We start from the raw sequence: 21,246 nt of genomic DNA, 5'->3' as shown, positions 1-21,246 counted from the left end.
ACACACACACACACAGTAGCATTCTGAGTCTTTTGGCTGCAGCAGAGAATGAGAGAGCGAGTGAACCTGGGAGGGGCCGCATGATGGAGAGAGGGGAGGGTGAAAGAAAGAGAAACAGCAGTGCACTAAAGGAGAGAGGGAGGGAGGGGTGCGTGAAAGAGAACAGAGCGTGAGAGAGCTGAAAAGAGAGGGAGCGATTCAGCAGAGGAGTGCCACAGTACGGAGGAGAGGGGGGACTCTAGACTGGATGGGCCCAGCGGTGCCTTGATGGAGCATGGGTCAGGTTTTAGGGTTCTCCCACTGCAGTGAGTCCTTCCTTTGTCTCTATATTTCTCTCTGTATGCCGCTGACGTGTTTGTATTCTTTTGTTTTGTGTCTGATGCATCATCTTGGTTGCTTGTTGGCTCCAGCACTTGTTCACCTGTCTGTTTTGCTGGATTCTGCTGATGATGCAGTGTGTACAAGCTCTGTTCCTATAATGCAGCATCTGTATGAGACTTGTGCTGTTTACAAATGTATTTGAGGAAAATCAATGTCAAAAAAAGAGAGAAAAAAAAGAAAAATGGTTGTCATTAGTAATAATCTGGCATGATTTGGTGTAACAGTTGCTACAACTGGTTTGTTTTTATCTAATTTGTCTTACAGCATGTGTGTAAACACTGAGTACTGCTAATTACAGCAAATTATATTCTTGTTTACACAGAAAAACAATGTATTTTTTATTATTAGTAGATATTAGCATATATTCCTTTGTAATGGGCATGTTTGAAGTTAATTGAATTGGTTCTATCATTTAAATCAGGGATCTTCAACAGGCGTACTGTATTGTTTGAAGTAGTTTTTGTGAGAATTTCTTTTTATTTTATTTTTTAAATAAAATACAATATTATGGTGAACTTTAAACGAAGCCAAGAATGTAGACTAAAGACAAATTAAAAATGTATAAAATTAATTTAAAATGTACTATATGATGCAAAAATTATTATTTCATTTGCTTTGCAATACACTTTTAAAAATAAAGGTTCTTTATTAGTAACGATGGTTCCTTTAAGAACCTTTGACATCCATGGAAATATTCTTCAGACTGAGAGAAAAATGGTTCTTTTAAAAACTGGAGTAAGAACTGAAGTTAACTGAAAGGTTCTTTGGGAACCCAAAATGTGTTCAGTTACATAGATGATCAAACAAAGGCCTGTGATGACCTTTAATTTGGCCCACCATGCTATATCACAAGAGGAGGGGAAAAATGAAAAACAAAACAAAACATGGCATTGAAGTATAGCATATTAAAATTAGCGATTTAAATTTGTTTAACATTAAGTTTTTATAAGTGAATTTGATTCAAAAATCATGTAAAAATATATTTTTTTTAAAGTTCCATTATTTAGAAAAAGTATTACATATATATATATATATATATATATATATATATATATATATATATATATATGTGTAGTTGGATATAAGACAATATTTACCAAATTTGATTTGAAAAGTTATTTTGTTGTGTTTTTTGTATTTTATGTTTATTTGATAATGTTTACCAATTTTGGAATTTTTATTTATTAGTATATGCAAGTATGTAAATATAATATAAAATAAAAAGGCACTAATCACGTTTTTATAGACCAGACATGAAATACAACACTCATTTTTGTACAATATGTGACAAAGAGCTGAAAAGAAAACCTTTGACTTAGAGATCTGAATACAGCTTTGTTTCTCTTTTTTTAATTAGTCCAAATGTGGAGGATTGGAGGCTTTTATGATTTTTTTATATTTTTTTGTTTTATGTATTATTATAGTATTCAGGTGGAAGGGTGGTATGCTTTGTTTTCTTTTTTAGAGCAGGAACTGCACACTTGAAGGAAAGGTCTGTATGACTAACAATAAAGTTTGTTTTGTTTTAATGTGGCATTTAAGGTCAGGTTTATCTGCAACAGTCAATACCACAGGAGGACATGGGCTGCATCCGAAAACTTAGGCAGCTGACTTGCTGCCTCACTGCCGTGTCAGGCAATGACTTTGCAGGCAGCGTTTTTGCACGAAGGCACCTCATGAAACTGATTTTGGACAGGCTTCTGAGGCAGAGTAATGGTTTAATGATCTACAGCAAAATATAGAGAGCTTTGGTGATAAATAAGTGGTTTTTTGGTTATTTGAATATTAATTTCTCGCTAGAAATGACATAAAAAGTGGAAAACGTTGACCAAAAACATACATTTATACACAAACTGACCACTGACCGCAACTTTTAGATGCCATCTTTATTTTTTGGCTTAACTGTCACAGAATGGAACGCACAGGATTGTGAGATATCAATGGCAGCGAAGAAAACACATATGCTGCCTTCAAAAATCGGCCAGATGAAGGCATCTCAGGAGACAGGAACTGAAGCTAACACTGAATTCGGATGGGCCTTGATGCCTTCCTACCTTGCAATGCATCCTCCGAAGGCAGCATTTTTCAGTTTTCGGATACAGCCTTGGTGTGGACAGAAATCAGGAAGTAATGGGCATACTGTAGTCAAAATTTATTTTTTTATTTTATTCTTCAACTTACAACTTACATAAGACATCATGATGAACATCCGGGGGCAGCTGTGGCCTAATGGTTAGGGAGTTGGACTTGTAACCCGAAGGTCACAGGTTCGTGTCTCGGTGCTGGCAGGAGTTGTAGGTGGGAGGGAGTGAATGAATGAACAGTGCTCTCTTCCGCCCTCAATACCCATGGCTGAAGTGCCCTTGAGCAAGGCACTGAACCCCCAGTTGCTCCCCGGGCATGTGCTCCTCGGGAGCTGCCCACTGCTCCGGGTGTTTGTTCATGGTGTGTTCACTTCTCACTGCTGTGTGTGTGCACTTGGATGGGTTAAATGCAGAGCACCAATTCCGAGTATAGGTTACCAAAATGTCACGACTTTCACTTTTCACTGTACAATTTTCTGCATTTTACTTAAAATTACTACAGAATTTTTGCCGTGTTCTTTGCTGTCTAGCCAAATAATGATATATATATATACTCTAAGACTGTATATATTATATATAATATAAAATTTCAAGTGATTCCTTTAAATTGAGCATCATTTATTGCTCTCATATATACGTATTCAGATATATATGTATATATATATGTATATATATACATATATATAATTTTATTGCTCTCTCGTTTCAGAGGAATTTGGAACAGTGAGCTCAACACCTGACTCCACTCCTCCCTGCTCAGATGGTAATATTTTCATATACAGTATATTCACACATATTCCAATATATGAGTCCTTCAGTTTTCTTTGCATTGTTCGTATCTACATCTATTATAGCCCCTTAAAGGATATCACATATATAGCCCTAAATGTACACCATATTTTCTCAGGTGGAAATGAGGAGTCTGACTTCCCAGAACTGCAGACAGCCAGGGAATGGTCTGACGACGATGAAGGCCTGGAGGATGATGACGCATGTCTCAGCAGCTCTTCCGTATGGGGCACACCACGTCAGAACTCCTTTGAGCTCACCTTCTCCTACATTGCCTTCTCCGAGAGCGATGGCTCATCACGGAGAGACTCGGGGCGCCGCAGGACTGGCGGGAGGGGCAGCCGCGGTTCACTGCACCGCACGGATACTCTGGAGACCCAGGTACCTCCGGACTCCCCTGCTGTGGAGTGGGACTCTCATGCCTTCTTGACTGTAGAAGGGGAGGGAGATGCGGAGGAGGAGATCCTGCAGTGGACTCAAGAGCCACAGACTCACAGGGTGGAGGAGTTTCAGGATAAAGACACAGGGACATGGGAAGCAACGGAGGAGATCTCAGGCATCCAAACACACAACTTAACATGCAGTCATCAAGATGAGCAAATAGCAGGTGCTAATGTATACAAAATATTAACAAACGTGTGTGTTTGCATGTGTGCATGATGTATTTTTCAATAGCTTTGTTCAAAGCAGACACTGACTTGCATTATAGGGGCCTGATCCATATCTAATAGCCAGAAAATCATTGAAACTTGGAGGTGGGATATTTTGTCTTTGGCCAGTAAGAAACCACACAGAAAACCCATTGGAAAAGCATAGCAACACACTAAAACCCCATCAAAACACCTTTACAGCCACATACTGTAGCAATTCTCCAGCAACTACTAATAACCCCTCTAAGGAGCTCACTCTGTGTCCTCTAGCGGACACTACAGGGACTGCTGTCAGCAGGACTGGTGTCTGAAGCACATGTGAAACAACTCCAATCCCATTGGCCCACGTCGCCCATGATGTGTATGTTTGCTCGCATGTGTACTGTTTGTGGAAGGATAAGTGTGTCGCACGGTTTGGGTCCCGCTGCTGCTGAGGCACAGTATAGACTCGGATTTTGGGGTTCACTGCAGAGAGTTTTGAGAAGGCCGTAGATAAGCCTGAATCTGCGTTTGACTCTTGAGAAAGCAGGATGCCCTCATGGTGATGCATTTGCAGGCTACTGAGAGAAGAGGTAAAGCTTTGCCTTTAACTCAAGATTGTAGACAGCATTTGCATGAGTGCACCCGCCTCTCAAGGGAGTCGAACACACTCAATGCAATGCATTCGTGGCAGTTTCTGTTCTCACCTATGTTAGTGGCCCCAGGTATCTGTAGCTTGCCCCCTTTCTGAGAAAAGTTTCAGTGTATGTCTGTCACTTCTCTTGGTGCTCTCTCACCAGGTGAAGAGACATGTGCCGTTGCATGGCTCAGTGGGCATTCTGTTCCCTATAGTGTCCTCTAGAGGATGCAGTGTGAGTTCCTTAGAAGGGGAACATCTTGGGTTATGCATGTAAAGCTGCATCTCCTCACCATACCTTGGTTGTCGCCATACTTGGTTGTCTCCTTCAGACAACCAAGTTGGTGACGTGTTTGGCAGGCACCCACTTATGCTTCCGGGTGCCTGCCTGTGACCTCACAGGCTACGTGAGCCAATGGAATTGGAATTGTTTCACACATGCTTCAGACACTGGTCCTGCTGGGGGCAGTCCACATAGTGTCCGCTAGAGAACGCAGCATCTCATTTCCTCATGGGGCTGCATATGTCGCAGCATCTCATTCCCTCATGGGGCTGCATATGTAACCTGAGACGTTTCGGGCAAATAGCCTCTCTACAATTTTATTTGTATTTTAACTTAAAATAATTCAAAATTAAATTAAAAAATATGTATTTAAGTATTTTATTTTTCTATTTAGCATTTAATATTATTTAATTTAGAATTTTAATAATTTGTTTTAAAATAAAAATAAAATGTTATTAATTATAAGTTTTTTTTTTACAATGGTAAGCAAATATATAGACATAAACATTCATTCATCTTTTGCATAGAATCAGTATCACTGAGATAATATCATGATGATTAATTGTAAATTATGTTGGCAGTACCACAGTTTCATGGGTCAGACCCTTCTGTTGCCATGGAAACCATCACCACCCCGCAGATGGTGGAGCCATCACATACAACACCTCCCGCCATTGGACGAATCACTCAGGAAGAACAGCTCTGTAAGCAGTGGTACTCCGCTCTCAATTTATCCGTGGGGCCAACAGTTCGCATCCAGATAGCAGGTTAGACATCACTTCCCGTCATTATTATCAATTATCTGTTTCTCCAAGACTGCTCGAATTGTCATATTGATTAAACCCTGGTAGTTTTCTGTCAGCACTTCATTAGTCAATATGTAAAACAGAACCGAGGGATATGGATTCTCTTGTTCACGAGAAGCACAGGCCTCCCACAGGTTAGCACAAATGCTAATGTTTTACTGGAGAATACAGTTTCCATCGCCATGGTAACACACTCCAGGGGCTGAACCATAATGGGATGATGCCACTGAGTGGATTCTTGGCCAGTCTGTCTTCATTATTCCACACAGAGCAGTAAAAGCAGTATGCTCCCTTTGTCTTCCGTATGGGTCAGAGCAATTATGGTTGGCATGTGCTTCCAGCATGGAAGTGGCAAAATGGATTATGTGATTTGGTGCACTGAAGAATATTCTCTGTAAAGAGACATCTGTGTCCAAAACATACATTACTGAGAGAATTCTTGTTAGCAGTACAGAAATTGAATAATAAAAACGTATAACACATTAAAACTGCACAATAAATCTATTTACTCATGGATTCTCAAAGTAACCACATACATGTACACTGCAAAAAAAATTTTTTTTTTCTACAATATAGTCTGAAATATTGTAGGTAAAATAGCCTAAAATACATTATTTTTCACAGAAAGCGCACAATGGATGGGTGGGGAAAAAGGAAAATGACAATAATTATATTGTCTTAAACACAAAGACACTTTGAAAAATATTATACAGTGTTTTTTTTTTTTTTTTTTTTTTTTTTTTTTGGTGTTTCAAATGGTGTTCCATGCAAGCCATTTAGAGTTCTTGCTTTTGGATGAACTATCCCTTTGGGTTTTATTATTATTATTATTTTATTATTTAATTTATTTATTTATTTATTGCAGTGTAATGATATTGCATGTGAAACCAGTTTCCGATCATTGTGTGCATAACATTTTTCCAAATTTAAGATTAATTTTAGAACCACCTCATACAACTCATTATGGCCATCCATAACCTGAAATCTTGAGAAGCTTCCTGTTGTAAGCTAATGAAAACGTGCAAAAGGAAAAAGGAAAGTGAGGATAGAATTATAATATTCAGTAAAGAATTATGTTATGTATATTATATATAGAGGAGGTCTACAGTATAATGCATGATTATGATTTCAGTGAAAATAAGGTGTTTGTACATTGATTTAGATTTGTCTTCTTCATAACAGTAGTTGTAGGATTGTAAAGTCTAGTATTTATATAAATATAAATATATAAATAAATATAATTACATAATTTGTCAGAACTGATCACATGTACTGTAAATGTAAAGTATGTACAGTGTATTTGTGAGTGAGTGTATTTGTCAGTCTAACTGCTTCTGTCTTCTTTAATGGGGCGTGCACAATTGTGCAGATTTATTTTTGGGTTGTTGGACTGGGGGCTGCTGACAGAGCAGATCCAGCCAAAAACAGCTTGAGGGCTTTTTTAGAAAAGATCAGGGACATAGACACAGGCGAGAGAGGGATCGGCCCATGAAGACTCCAAAATGAGCAGTAAAGGTGAGGGAGCAGGAAATACACACAAACTGGGGTTTTCAGAGAATGATTGTGTCCATAGAGGATCATGTGAGCTGAGAGAACTTAGAGACATGGGTTAGGTCAACTTTTATTCCTGTCTGAACCACATAGCAAAGAGTTGAGAGTTTATGCTGTCATTTGAGTTGAGTCTATTATTTTTATTATTTTTGATTATGAAAGCGAGATATGTGTGGTATTTCATAATATGAATGTGTGTTTGTGAAGGAAATGAATGAAAACAACTTCATAGTAGGCTACATGTCTAGATGTTATTCTCAGTTTTTATTCAATATATATTTAATTGCCTATCTCTCTGAAATACTTGATTGGTTAATTGTAGCATTCGCCAGTCAAATATTTTATTATAGATCTATAACTGTGCTACTTTCATTTGTATTTTAATGTATCTCATATCAATATTTCATATCCATTTATTTATTTATTTGGTAGCTGTGTAATAAGTGGGATAATGTAGTCAGTCATTAGCCTACCACAAAATAAAACCCTGATGATACTAACCATTTTGTCTGGGTTGTGATTTAGTTATAATGATCAGCTGACTGTATATTATTCAACAAATAAACATGCTTTTGTCGCTAACATTATAAAAAAATGTGAAATTCTGTAACTTTCATTCAATCTGAAAGTACACAGTTTGTTTCTTTTAGAAACTAGTTTAAAATGTTATTAGCTTTGCATTTGTTTATATTGCCTGAGCTGAGTAAGCTTGCTAAAGCTAACTGCGTCAAATAAGTCAGCTGGGCCACCTGGCATAACAACAGTTTTGTCTAAAGCTAGAGGCTTGTAATTACATTTAGGTTATAAATAGTCCATTCACCTGCTGCTAGGTCCACCATTAAGAGTTGCACAACAGACATGAATGGCATTAGCGCTGTGGTAATTCTGAATGGATTAGCCACAGAATTAGCCTGTAAGCTATTGCTTTTCTTGAGTCCCTTTAGACAGGGTACAGAATGTTTTCCAAGTGAATAAAACTGGCTTTATAGCATTGATGAGTGGTTGTGATTGAGAAGTATAGCTGTTCTCATTACTGGGAGTCTAGGAGAGTACGTTATGTGCAGATCTTGAAGACCAGACACTATCCTGTCAGCATGTGCTTTAAAGAGACCGCTTTAAATTCTTAGTTTTCTCATCCTTCTTACACCAACTAAAAATAGCCGAGGACAGCCCAAAAGACTCCTTGCCATTTCATCTCCCTGTCATTGATAATTAAAACTTACCCTTTGACTCATTTACTGTAGCATCAATGTTTCTGTCCTTTCTTAGATGTTTTGATTTACATTTATCTACATTGATTCTTACAGTGCTTTCAAAGTATCACTGTATTTGTATTCCTCATTGTAACATTCCATTTTGGCATTCGTTAAAAAATAGAGCTCTAAACAAAGGTTTGGGAGGAGCTAGTTAATCTAATCCTGCCAATCGTTATGCAAAAATATAGCCTAGACAGCTGCTTAACTCATTACCATGTCACCTCATCTGCTGCCTTACAACTGTTCTTTCTTTTTATTTTATTTTTTATTAAGTTATCATCAAATGCTATTTATATTTCTGTGAACATTATACTTTAAGATTTAAGATTCTATTCAAAGGTTTGTCTCCATCTGTTTATTGTTTCAGATCTCTTATAGACAACCTCTATAACAGTCTTGTTCAATAAGTAAACATTTAATTCATTTTCCCCATAGGGAAGTTGGTTTTTAATGATAACTTCTAAACCTTCAAAGACAGAACTACGCTGAGCTACAAGGTTTGTAATTGATGGTATATGCATCCTTTGAAGCAATTAACCTGCATTATTTAAACACATTTTTAAATAATTGTGTTTAACAGTGGAATTCTTGGTCAAAAATTACCTTACCCATAATTCCACAGATAAAATCTCCACCAATCAGAGAACTGAATCAAGCAAATTATGCCAAAAGAACATGTCAGTGGCCGTCCATTTCCATGAAGCACTGTGATATTTGTGTAGCCTATATGTGTAACAGTAGTGTGTTGGTACTGTAAGGAGCACTAGACAATGGAGAATTACAGATAACAGTTTTTTAATAAATCTACAGAAGAAACGCTGGAGAAACTCAGGGAAAATGCAGCACAACCAACATCTACATAAAACATACTCACACTTAATACAGGACAAGGGAACTGAGGAGAACACAGGGGTTTACAAATCATGGGAGCATGAACTAATGCATACTAGGTCAAATGAAAATGAAGACAGGAACACAAAAGTCCATAACCATGACAGTTCGCCCCCCCTCCCAGAAGGCACATCCTCGTGCCCTAAAGTCCAACTGAGGAGGGAGGGTGGAGGTTTTGGAGGAGGACATGGAGCAGGAGAAAGATAGGGACTGGGAGAAGGTGATGGTAGGAACCATGGTGGAGAAGACAGAAGGAGGAGCAGGAGAAGCCAGGTGTTGGTCCAGAGACCAGCCAGCAAGAGGCCCCAAGGTGGAGTCGAGGGAGGGAGGAGCCATGGTGGAGATTTGGCAGACGTCACCCTGGAGACGAATGATGGAAACAGACCCAGGTGGAGCTGAGCAGATGGAGAGCCATTATGACACCCGAGGTCCAGAGGGCCAAGTTGGAGCTGAAGGCTCAGGCGACCGAGGTGGAGAAGAAGATCCGGAAGACCACGGCGGAGCCAGAGAGACTGAGGATTAAGGCAGAGCCAGAGGGAAGAAGGAGCCTGACAAAGCCAGAAGGACGGAGTGACAAGGAGAAGGCGGAGGAGTGGAGTCCCGAGGCGACGGATGGTCGACGCCTGACCAAGGCGGAGCCGGAGGGACGAGGGAGCCCGATAGACCCAGTGGGATCATGGGCCATGGTGGAGACGAGGGAGCTAGGAGCAAAGGCAGAGCCGATGGGTCGGAGGACTGAAGTGGAGTACGGGACTCAGAGGCTGAAGGCGGAGATAGGGGATCCTCACGCCTAGGTGGAGCTGGAGACTGGAAGTCCCGAGGCAGATCAGATCACCCAGATGGCACTGACTGAGGGTGAGCTGAGGGACTGACAGGAACCAGCGGACACTGGGCTGATGAACTGGCTGATTTTAAGAGAATAGGCGGGAGAGGGAGGCTGGGTGGTAACATGAGAGTCACAGGGAGCTTAGGAGATGTAGGAGAGCTGGACGGAACCAGCGGAGACTCAGGAGACATAGGAGATTCGGGAAACACTGGAGGTTCAGTGGAACTGAGAACAACCTCTCCAAACCAGTCAATTATATCATCTTGAAAGATATCCATAAGTTCCTCATAATAACCAGAGACCCGTTGCAGCTCACCCTATGAGGCAGGAGTGTGGGCCGGGCTTTCCTCCAAGCCCACGATCTCCACAAGCACTCCCTTAGGCACATGCAGTGTAGCCGGCTCACACACTTGGTCAGACGTCTCTTGAGACTCAGGCTCCAGGGCGATGATGGGCTCAGTCACGGGTTTACACGCTGGCGCTCGTGTCGCTGCGGTCTCAGGCTCTCCCTCTGCGGTGAGCTCAGGCGATTGCGCCGTGTAGTGGCTGGTGTGGTCTCTCTTTCAGGAGTGAGGCTGGAGATGTCCTCCTCAGCTGGGCAGACAGAGAAATACAGTCCATTTTTCTCCAGCACCCACTCCACGAAAGCGGCGAAACTCCCTCGGGGAGCATTCCCGGACAGCTTTCCCTTAGTCGGGGTGTTAAGTCAGACAAAATAAAAGGTGCACAGGCAGCTGTCTGGGTAATGAGTCTGGTTGGCCAGATATAGAAAGTCCCTTGTGTGGTCCTTGAGGGAGCGATCCTCTTGCTCAAAAGAGGAGCTTTACTTAAAGGATATGATTTGCGTTGGTTGAGTCAGAAGGAAAAGGTAAAAGTAGAAGCTAAGATTAAAATTTATATTTTCTGTATTGTGTTACGGTAGTGTGTTGGTGCTGTATAGAGCATTAGACAATGGAGGATTACAGATAACAGTCTTTTAATAAATCCACAGAAGAAACGCTGGAGAAAAACTCATAACATAAAACATACTCATACTCAATACAGGACAAGGGAAATGAGGAGAACACTGGGCTGAAATGAATGGAGACAAACTAGATAATTGATAAACACAGGTGAACAGAACAAACTAATCAAATGAAAATGAAGACAGAAACACAAACAAAAGTCCATGACTGTGGCAATATGTATATTTTGCAATAAACCTAAAATGTATTTCTTTCTATATACATATGAAACATCTTTTTATATTTATCCCTCATTTTTATTTTATGCCATTTGCAATGATTCATTGTATTGTAGTTCTTTACAATTTTTAATTGTTTCAATTTCCATTGTTACACACCTTTTTGTCAGGTTTCCAATATATTTTTTTATTTCAAATCAAAGTTTGTAATGCTGTAAGTTCTCCTCATATGTAATGTATGTACTCTTTAAAAAATGCTTCTGAAACAATGAGCAAGGACTTTATGGTGTCAAATAATTTGTTAAATTAAGACATCCTTTGGTTTCTATTAACCACTCATTGCCCTACTGTACCTTATCCTTAACCTTAATGCTATAGGATGAAAATGATGTTGTTCAAGACATAACCTCAGCGTTTAATTCTAACCTTTAGATCTGATTGGTTGATCTGAATGTTGTTTCATGTCCATCAAGGACATTCACCTAAGAACATGTCCTTCTGGTGAGTATGTCATTTGGTTTATCATTTTCTTTTTGTGGTTGTGATTTAGTGGATGTTGTTTTATGTACCCCATTAATGACAGTTATGATTTGAAATTTTGTGATATAAATATAGATATGAATAATATCTTAAATCCAGTGGCTTGTTGAGGAGAATCATGAGTGTAATCTTGTTTGTATTCTAGTATTTTTTGTAATTGTAGTTGTGAGTTGGTTTGTTTTTTTAGGAGTGTAGTGGTAATATGATGTTTTGTTTTTTAATTTTTTTTGTAGGAGTAAATTGGAGTCTCGTTCCATGCAGTAATGGACCTGATCTACTGGAAAGATATGGAGCGGACAGGGATGGTGCTCACAGGATTGGTGGTGGGGCTGCTGTCCCTGTTTCAGCTGAGCATCATCACTGTAGTGTCCACGCTCTCCCTGGCCATCATGTGCTTCACAATCTCAGTCAGAATCTATTACAAACTGCTGCATGTGCTCCAGCTGGGAGATGGAGTTCACCCTTTCCAGTGAGTCCCTGGCCTCTTCTTCACTCTTTTTCAGTTTTTAATTAACTGATTCGAGATATTTCCTTAACATATCCTCACCTTAGTACAAACAGAACATAACGAGCCCTGAGGAGAGCATTTGGTTGTAACCCAACATCATGTGGTGGTCTTCTACACAACAAGTGCCCTTTCCATTATGCCAAGATTTTTAAAGCAAATTGTTTAATAATTGTAAACATTATATAATGCAAAGACTGTCTATAAGTGATAGTAAATTGTTTTGTTCCATTAAGCTAAAAGAATATAACTTTTAAACTATATATAAACTTTTCCTTCAGGAAAAATTGTTTAATACTAATATTTTGGCTATACAATGTTAAGATTGTTCTCTACTTAAGATTGTTCTTTCTACTATACTGATTTACATTTACTTGTCGTTGCAATGTTCAATTGATTCTTAATCATTTTTACGCACTTACAGTAACAAATGTATACTTAAGTTGCATCATTTCCATCATGACCAACATTTTTGCCCCTTATGAAGTTCTTTGAAGAGCTTGAGCATTATTTTTTTAATTGCATATCACCTGTAATCAATATGTAGTTTTGTCAGATTCTGCTAAATGTGTAGAACATCTGAACTGTACCTATTTAGGTTACATAAAATGCTAGCTATGAATTTAGTCAGAAAAGGAAAAAAAGAGTTTAGCAAGAAACCAGAGTCTAACATTTTATTCCAAAAATGTATAAAAGTTAATTTCCACCTGATGGAAATGACTCTGTGATGGAAATATTTTTTGAAAAAAAAGAAACAAAAATTTGTGATGCATGGATGTCCACGTTATTAGAAGGTGGATTAATAATAAACTAAACAGAGTGTAAAAAGATGTTTTTCATAGGGCCAAAAGAGCAACTATGCAACTATTATAGAAAAAGTTATGGGATCTACTTTGGATAAATGAGTCATCTTGATCGGAAAAAATACATAAAAATAAAAAAGTGTACATTAAATGTCAGAATCTCTGTATGCATTGATGCGTTGCAGGTCATATCTAGAGTTGGACATCAGTTTAAGTGGAGAAGAGGCTCAGCACTGCATGCAGAAGGCCATTGTGCTGTCCTTCTCTGCCATCGACGCACTAAGGAACCTCATCTTTGTGGGCAACCTGTTCAACTCACTCAAGGTGAGCCCTGGGAACTGACGATTCTGTATAAAATTCATTAATCTTAACACTCACATGCTGAATCTGTGTGCTAGGTCAATGAAATATATTCCACATCGATGAAGGATCGCTCTCTTAGAATGTTTTATTTAGTATTTTTCTTTCTCTCTCTGTGAAAGAACATCTCTCTTTCAGAATATATCACATTCACATTTCTAGTTTTGTGCTCTGTAGTGCTTGTCATAAGAGGTTCTTGTCATTTCTTTTTTTTCCGTCAGCTTCTATTTAATTCTCATCTCATCTTTTTTTGGTCTCCTCTCAAATTCAGTACTTGAATATGGCTTTTGTTTTTGTTCATCATCCTCCTGAGACCCAGCAAACAGTTTTTTTATATATAATATCTTGAGAAAACAATAAGAAACACATTATAATGAGAAACTCTCTTGAAATGTTTCATAGCAAGTTCTCATATTTCATGGTTATTTTTTTACACTGTTAACGTGTATTGTCTCCGCAACAGGAAGAAACCAACGAATTGCTTCTTGCTTGTTTGTTTATATGAAAAAACTTGCTTCTCTTTCCATGACATTCATAAATCTAAGGATGCTTGCATCCCCACTGTGGCGATTAAAAAGGTCCTCTACAAAGGACAAAAATTATTTTCTTTATTTCAGGCCTCTCAGCTGTGCACTTAAAATAATGCCGCTCACAGCTGTCATTCTAATTACACTCAAGGCTTACCGCATGAAATTCTTCTTACAGTGTTTTGGGTGTATTTTGAAGTGTGTCCTAGACATTATGGTACAGAATTACAGAATCCGTTATAATATTCTGCATTTTGAGAAAAAATTTAAGGGGTCATATGATGCAATTTCAAGTTTTCCTTTCTCTTCGGAGTGTTACAAGCTGTTTGTGCATAGATAAGATCCCGAAAGTTGCAAAGACTAAAGTCTCAAACCCAAAGAGATATTCTTTATAAAAGTTAAGACTTTAAACGGCTCGTTTAAACATGCCCCCACATGTCTACGTCACTGTGTGGGAAGATTTACATAACGCCGCCCAAATATTCACGCAAAGAAAGAAGGCATAAGTTTGATTCTCACTGTAGTATTGTTGCCGCCGACTCCATGTTGTGGAGACACTGTGTTTCGTTATGAAATTAAAACTACATTGTTTGGCCTTCCAAAAGAGGACACAACTAGAAATCAGTGGTTAAGTTGTATTTACAACACTGTTCCAGAACAGTTCAACCCAACTATTCAGATGTGGGAGAGTAGCCTACAATGCTTCTGTGCACAAAGGCTGTTTCTATTAAGTGGGGCAGTTCCAACTTTGCAAGTACAGTCTGGCGCTTCTGATTCACAGCCTGTAAGTATGTTTTCATATTTAAAGAATTTGCCACTGATGATTCAAACGCGAGTTTTGAGCAGTGTAGAGCAGCATTTGTTGTTTAGTGTTTCTCCGATCAAACATGCAGACATGGTTTTATGTTTACACGGTGCGATATGTGGCAGTATAAGTCATTATAATCAGTAATTAAGTTCCCTACTGGATGCAACAAATGCCTGTACAATAATGTACAGTATGTGGAAAATAATGTTTTTTTTTTTTTATTTTTTTTTCATTAAATATTATAAAATTGTTTTATTACAAATACACATCATAATGTTCTTTTTAGCAACGTCATATGACCTCTTTAAGGTTTATAAGTTGCTATTGTGTTTTTATGCAAACTTTTATGGCAGCATTTTAAAACTAATTTTCTACATTAATCAATAAATGTGGATGGCATAATTATTATATTTTAGTGTTGGAAGAAATGTTTGAGTTAATATTTAGATCTCTGACATTTGGTTGCAGACTTCGATATCTTGCTTATCTGAGCACAGTTTGAGACATTGCTAGCATCTCTTCTGATTCTAGCTGAGACACATATGAAATTACTAGGGGCTTTTGTTCAGGTGGGAAAAAAATGAGAAGCAGGAAAAAAAAATCCCCTTCCTCCTCCCTAGCTCCACATGTCTAGATCTGCTTTATATGCTTTATAAAAAAAAACGGTTACACTTTATTTTAAGGTGTCCTTGTTACAGTGTAATTATATATTTAAGTACTTAATAATATTAATTATCTACATGTATTTACTATATGGTTAGGGTTAGGATTAGAGTTTGGCGTAGGGTTACTTGCATGTAATTATGCATAAATAATTGTTATTATAATATTAAGTACATGTAACGTGTAACAAGGACACCTTAAAATAAAATGTTACCAAAATATATATATATATATATATATATATATATATATATATATATATATATATATTTATATATATATATATATATATTTACATTTACATTTAGTCATTTAGCAGACGCTTTTATCCAAAGCAACTTACAAATGAGAACAATAGAAGCAATCAGATCAACAAGAGAACAACAACGTTATGCAAGTGCCATGACAAGTCTCAGTTAGTCTAGTACAGAACACGTAGCCAGGGTTTTTTTTTTTTTTTTTAAGCATATGATAGATAAGAAAAGTTTTTTTTTTTTTTTTTTTTAGTTGGTTAAGTGCAGGCGAAAAAGAGATGGGTCTTTAGATGTTTTTTGAAAATGAGTAAAAGACTCAGCTGTTCGAATTGAGATCGGGAGGTCATTCCACCAGCTGGGCTCAGTCCAGGAAAAGGTCCGTGAGAGTGATTTTGAACCTCTTTGGGATGGCACCACAAGGCGTCGTTCACTTGCAGAACGCAGACTTCTGGAGGGTGCATAAGATTGAACTAATGAGCTTAGGTAAGTTGGTGCCGTGCCAGTGGTCGTCTTGTAGGCAAGCATCAGTACCTTGAATTTGATGTGAGCGGCTAACCTATATATATATATATATATATATATATATATATATATATATATATATATATATATATATATATATATATAAAAGAAACATTGCAAACTATCTACGAGTTTTTCTGAAATTATGTCTAGGAGAAACAATTGAGATGTTAATGAGATTTTTTGAAAACATTTTCTGAATTTTTAAATACATTTTTATTTTCACTATATGAGCAAAATCCTGATAAGTATTCTGTTTTTTTGTCTTCAATTACAATGTATTTAATACAGTGATGTTTTATTTCAGTGGAAGAGCAGTTATTTAAAAGTGACCAAACTTTGTCTTTCAAACACATCTCAATTCTGCCTAGCACTGCAAAGTCTTCAGCTGAAACTTTTAATAGTCCTCAACTTTCGGGGTGTCACGGAGTCACACTATGACCTGTATGGAATGTGACATGATGGGACACATGTGGTCTCATGTAGTATGAGACTGGAGTATACAAGAGTGTCTTGTCCTGAGTGCGGTTTCCAATTTTGGACTTGGTGACTAGAAACTCCACACTGAGGATATATAAGCAGACACATATGGGCCAGAAGCACTGTTTCAGATAACAAACTCAGGAATTTACACCTGGTTGTGAATGCTGAGTTTTGACGGTATGCTGAAGTGCCTTGTGGCATCAGATTTGTGTTTTCTGTAAACTGGTTTGTATACGCAAACATTTAGGAAATGAGTGATAAAATGTTTTTGTTATTCCCAGTTCTTGTTGCTGATGTATCTGGTCACGTTCCTGGGAAACCTCTGCAATGGCCTTACCTTGCTCATCATCGGTATGATGTCCAACTTTAATACTTTTTTTTATTTTAGCTATGCTGTGTAACTTGCATTAGTTAATCTATAACTTGCAAATCTACACATATACAAAGACCTCAAATATATTTAGACATTTTTGTGTCCAATTACATTACATTTACTATGAAGAACTGACATATACCTGTATTATGATGCTTTAGGAGCAGTTAATGCTAAATGCTTTTTTAACTAGTTCTTCCTCCTCTTGTCATCATGTGCTGTTCAGGTGTGATTGCTGTCTTCTCTTTCCCTCTGTTTTACACAAAGCACCAGGTAACACATTCTCTGTGGGTTTTAATGACAGTGACATCTAATCCATAATCTCTATGTACTTCTTTGTGTAGTTTAGTTAAACATATTATATATTCAAATAAGCCTAACTCCTGAATATAATAAGAAACATTGTTTACAAATGTTACAGATGTTAATCCCATGGTGACATCAGGCATTGCAATTTTAATTATCGATTTATTTGTATCTTGATAATCTGTAATTGAATCTGGAAATTATTTAAGTGGATCTACCACCTCATACTGTTTATACAGTATTATGTTAAATCTGTTTTTCTTAAAAAATGTAGAGTATAATGCTAATAATACATATCACAATAATAATAATGCAGTGTCATAGAAGTAGTGCATATGATTTCTTCCCCATATCTGCATCTATAATATCTAATCTGCACTTCTTATGTTCAAACTGGCTCAGTGTGGTTAGTTGCCATGTGTTTGGCATTGCTGATGTTAAATCTGGGATAATGTGTCTTCTCACAGCATAATTTTGAATTTAATTTGTCATTTTAATTGTAGTTTTTGATTGTTAATGGAGAAAGTCTTCCTGATTAAATATATACATATAAGTATACATTTATATCATTATTATTTAAATTAATTGTAATGAATAAGCATACTAAATTGACAGTCCAGTGATTCATTTATTAACTGGTGATGGCTTATGTGCAATGATATGGAAATAAAACAAACAATATACTGATTTCGAAAGACACTACAGTATTTGTAATATTTATTATAGTGGATTTTCTGAGCAAATATTGAAAAATCAGTTAATTAGATTTTTCGACAGTCCTAAACTGAAAAAAAAAAAAATAATAATAAGTACTTTGAAACACATTTCACTCAGAAATTGATAATAAATTCCACAAATAAATAATTATAAACAAACACTGAAATTCTGAAGTTTAAACACTGACAATATGTTTCTTGTAAAAATAATCAAAATAAATCAAATAATCTTTGTTTTATTTACAAAAAAAAAAAATACTATTAACACATATACTATTAATACATTAATGCTATTATTGCAGCTCATGTAATTTTCTTTCTTTCAGGACAAAGTGGACAGCTGCTTTGTAGCAGTGCAAGCCCACATTGACAACATAAAGGACTTGTGAGTATAGCGCCATCTACTGCAGTCAGTGATTTATATCTTCCTTTCATATCAGTGCTTAAATATGCCTCATGATATTTGTGATCATAATAGATAATCAGACAGTTCTGATCTCCATTTACCAATAAACATTGGTTCTCTTAATCTATGACAGAGCACAAATTATACTTTATTCTAATTGTATTTTTGTCTGTTGAACAGCCTTCATCGCCTGGCCCAGGGCGGCGGACCACCCCCCGACCCCACTCCCGGTGGAGCTAAACCCAAAGCTCACTGAGACACCTATCAGAGAAGGAGGAGCTACACACTGTCACTCAAAAATGTCTTAAATAGCAGTTTGTACTCAGAGTCCCGCCTCTGCAACAGTGGGGGAGGGGCTAATGACACAGGGCCTTATATAGGAGGAGGACCACGCAAAGAACAATCTTGGATAAAAATCAAAGGCTTTGGAATTCTGAGAAGTTAAAGACACGTTTTCATTTCCACATTTCAGTGTCAGTATGAGTGTATGAATGAAACAGACCACTAAGATACTTGAGCCGCCCGTACAATAATGGCCCCTTGAGAGTTATCTGAATAAACATGGATGACTTCAGTGAAGTAAAAGAGGCTAGAATACAGACTGACTGCAGTTCGCCTGCCAGAAACATAATGCAGGACCAGTAATCATTGTATTGGTGTGTGTGTGTGTATGTGTGTGGGCAGCTTAAGCCTGTTAAAGTTCCTACGAGCTATTAAAACCACAATGTTATTTTCTTTTCCAATGTTTTGTTTCCTTGGTATTATTTCAGTGTAAGTTTGATTTCCCATCAAAGAAAATCCCTTTTGCCACCCTATACCAAAACTTGACTGCACCACATACTTGACAGCTGACCTTTGAACAAAAACATGTCAGAAGAGTCATCACGTGGCTTATCGCTGAGATCAGCTGGGCTTTTGGCCTCATGTGGCAGAATGAATCAGTTAAATGTCTTTTGCTATCTACAGTATCCTAGTAGATGCCATTTAAAAAGTAGGGGGTTAATGGCTTAAATTTAATTCTTGTGGCACACAAAAATATTGACTTCAGAAGGGATGGAATATAGTGCTCGAGACATATGGGCCACTTTTATGGTGCTTCAGAGAGAACAGTACAGACAGTAAAACAGGAGCTATACTTACATATAAGTCATATTCTAGGGACCAGAACTCTGGTGAAAAGTAATACACAGTAGCATACTTCTAAAAAAAGAGTACTGATGACAAAAATAATATACGTCAAGTATAGTGTAATGTGTATTGAAATATATAGTATAAATATATATATATATATAATATTTTTAAATATAGTGTAATGAAATATTTCCAAGGCCATGAAGCAACGGAGGGTCAGCGAGAATATTCATATAATTCCCTTCCTCCCTCTGCACTTTTTCCTGAAAACACCAGGAAGCCTTTAAGCCTTAAAAGGTTTAGTCACAGGCCTGAGTTGATACTGATAGTACTTCCTTTTAACACACATTGTAGTTTCACTTTTCACTTTTTTGTTTTGTATGCAATATGGAGAACTTTGTTTCAGGCTAAAGGCTTATACAAAATCTGAAACACACAATATAGGATTTTGGATCATTTTGTGCATGTTGTTATAGTGACTGAGGCTTTCGAACTTACAAAAAATAAAAAATAAAAACACACCATAAAAGTATTTTAAAACTGATGCATGCATCGTCTTGTGTCCACGTTGGCTTGTGTCCAGCTAGCTGCAAGAAAACATTCTGCTATAAAAGTTTTATAATATCCCCATCTGACATTAAGCTATAGACAAATGTGTGATTTCAGAAACAAATAATTCGTTTTGCATTTATTTACACAGACAGAATCTTTCTTTCTCATACAATTTAATAACAAACTAATCCTGTGAATTAATGTAGCTCTAGTCCAGTACAGTCAGTTTAATTCAAATTAAATACATTTATATACGTAGACTCATCTTACATTACATATATACAATTCATAATACGTATACATATTGTACATTAATTTCTCATAATATAATATATTATATTAAATAGCTCAGTTGCACATTTTGACCACTAGGTGGAAGGAAAGCTCAGTTTAATACCTAGTTGCATGGGTTCAATCAGACGTAAAAAAAAAAAAACAACAACAAAAAAAAACGGCATATTATTCAATTCTGCTAATAAAGTTTAATACAAACTATCATTATAGTGTGCTGTAAAGATTAATTGTTCAGTTACGTTAAAGACATTGTTATATTTTATAAACCCAGTTTTTAAGGGATTTTTTCAACTTATTTTTATAATCAACCTTTTAACATTTAATATTCATAAACATAAATGTGCCTAATGAGCCCCTAAGTTGCATACTTTCCTCTTAGATTAACATTTAAAAAAGAATTTTAATGGAACCATGTTTACAAATCCTCTGAAGTAAAACATTTGCCGTCTGTCGTCAAGAGGGGCCTGCCAATATTTTATCTCAAACTCTTTTTTTCTGAATATATATATATATATATATATTTATATATATATATATATGAATAGATTTTTTGTTTAATGCATATATATATATATATATATATATATATATATATATATATATATATGCATTAAACAAAAATAAAAACATTAAACGCAGTTAAAATGCCAATGTTTTATCTCAAACTCTTTTTTTTTGTGAATATAT

The 21,246-nt window shown here is 36.8% G+C and overlaps 1 protein-coding gene across 3 annotated transcripts; it reads left to right on the top strand.

Annotated features, from left to right (window-relative positions):
* Positions 1 to 151: 151 nt before the first annotated feature.
* LOC109057088 (reticulon-2-like) lies at positions 152 to 19,325 on the top strand. Of its 3 annotated transcripts, XM_019074283.2 has the most exons (10): positions 152 to 305; positions 3,175 to 3,228; positions 3,373 to 3,861; positions 5,385 to 5,570; positions 12,118 to 12,325; positions 13,350 to 13,488; positions 17,063 to 17,132; positions 17,381 to 17,427; positions 18,503 to 18,561; positions 18,763 to 19,325. In XM_019074283.2, the coding sequence occupies exons 1-10, from the start codon at positions 275 to 277 to the stop codon at positions 18,836 to 18,838; spliced, it is 1,359 nt and encodes a 452-aa protein (XP_018929828.1). In that variant the 5' UTR covers positions 152 to 274; the 3' UTR covers positions 18,839 to 19,325. The 3 variants fall into 3 exon arrangements, with proteins under 3 accessions (XP_018929828.1, XP_018929829.1, XP_042626872.1); XM_042770938.1 differs by lacking the exons at positions 152 to 305; positions 3,175 to 3,228; positions 3,373 to 3,861; positions 5,385 to 5,570 and adding exons at positions 7,064 to 7,124; positions 8,852 to 8,913; XM_019074284.2 differs by lacking the exons at positions 152 to 305; positions 3,175 to 3,228; positions 3,373 to 3,861; positions 5,385 to 5,570 and adding an exon at positions 6,966 to 7,124.
* Positions 19,326 to 21,246: the final 1,921 nt, after the last annotated feature.

This window comes from Cyprinus carpio, chromosome A15 (assembly GCF_018340385.1).
Source record: "Cyprinus carpio isolate SPL01 chromosome A15, ASM1834038v1, whole genome shotgun sequence".
In the NCBI taxonomy this organism is placed as follows: Eukaryota; Metazoa; Chordata; class Actinopteri; order Cypriniformes; family Cyprinidae; genus Cyprinus; species Cyprinus carpio.
Note: the sequence above shows the minus strand (reverse complement) of the source record. Positions and strands in the feature narration are given on the sequence as shown.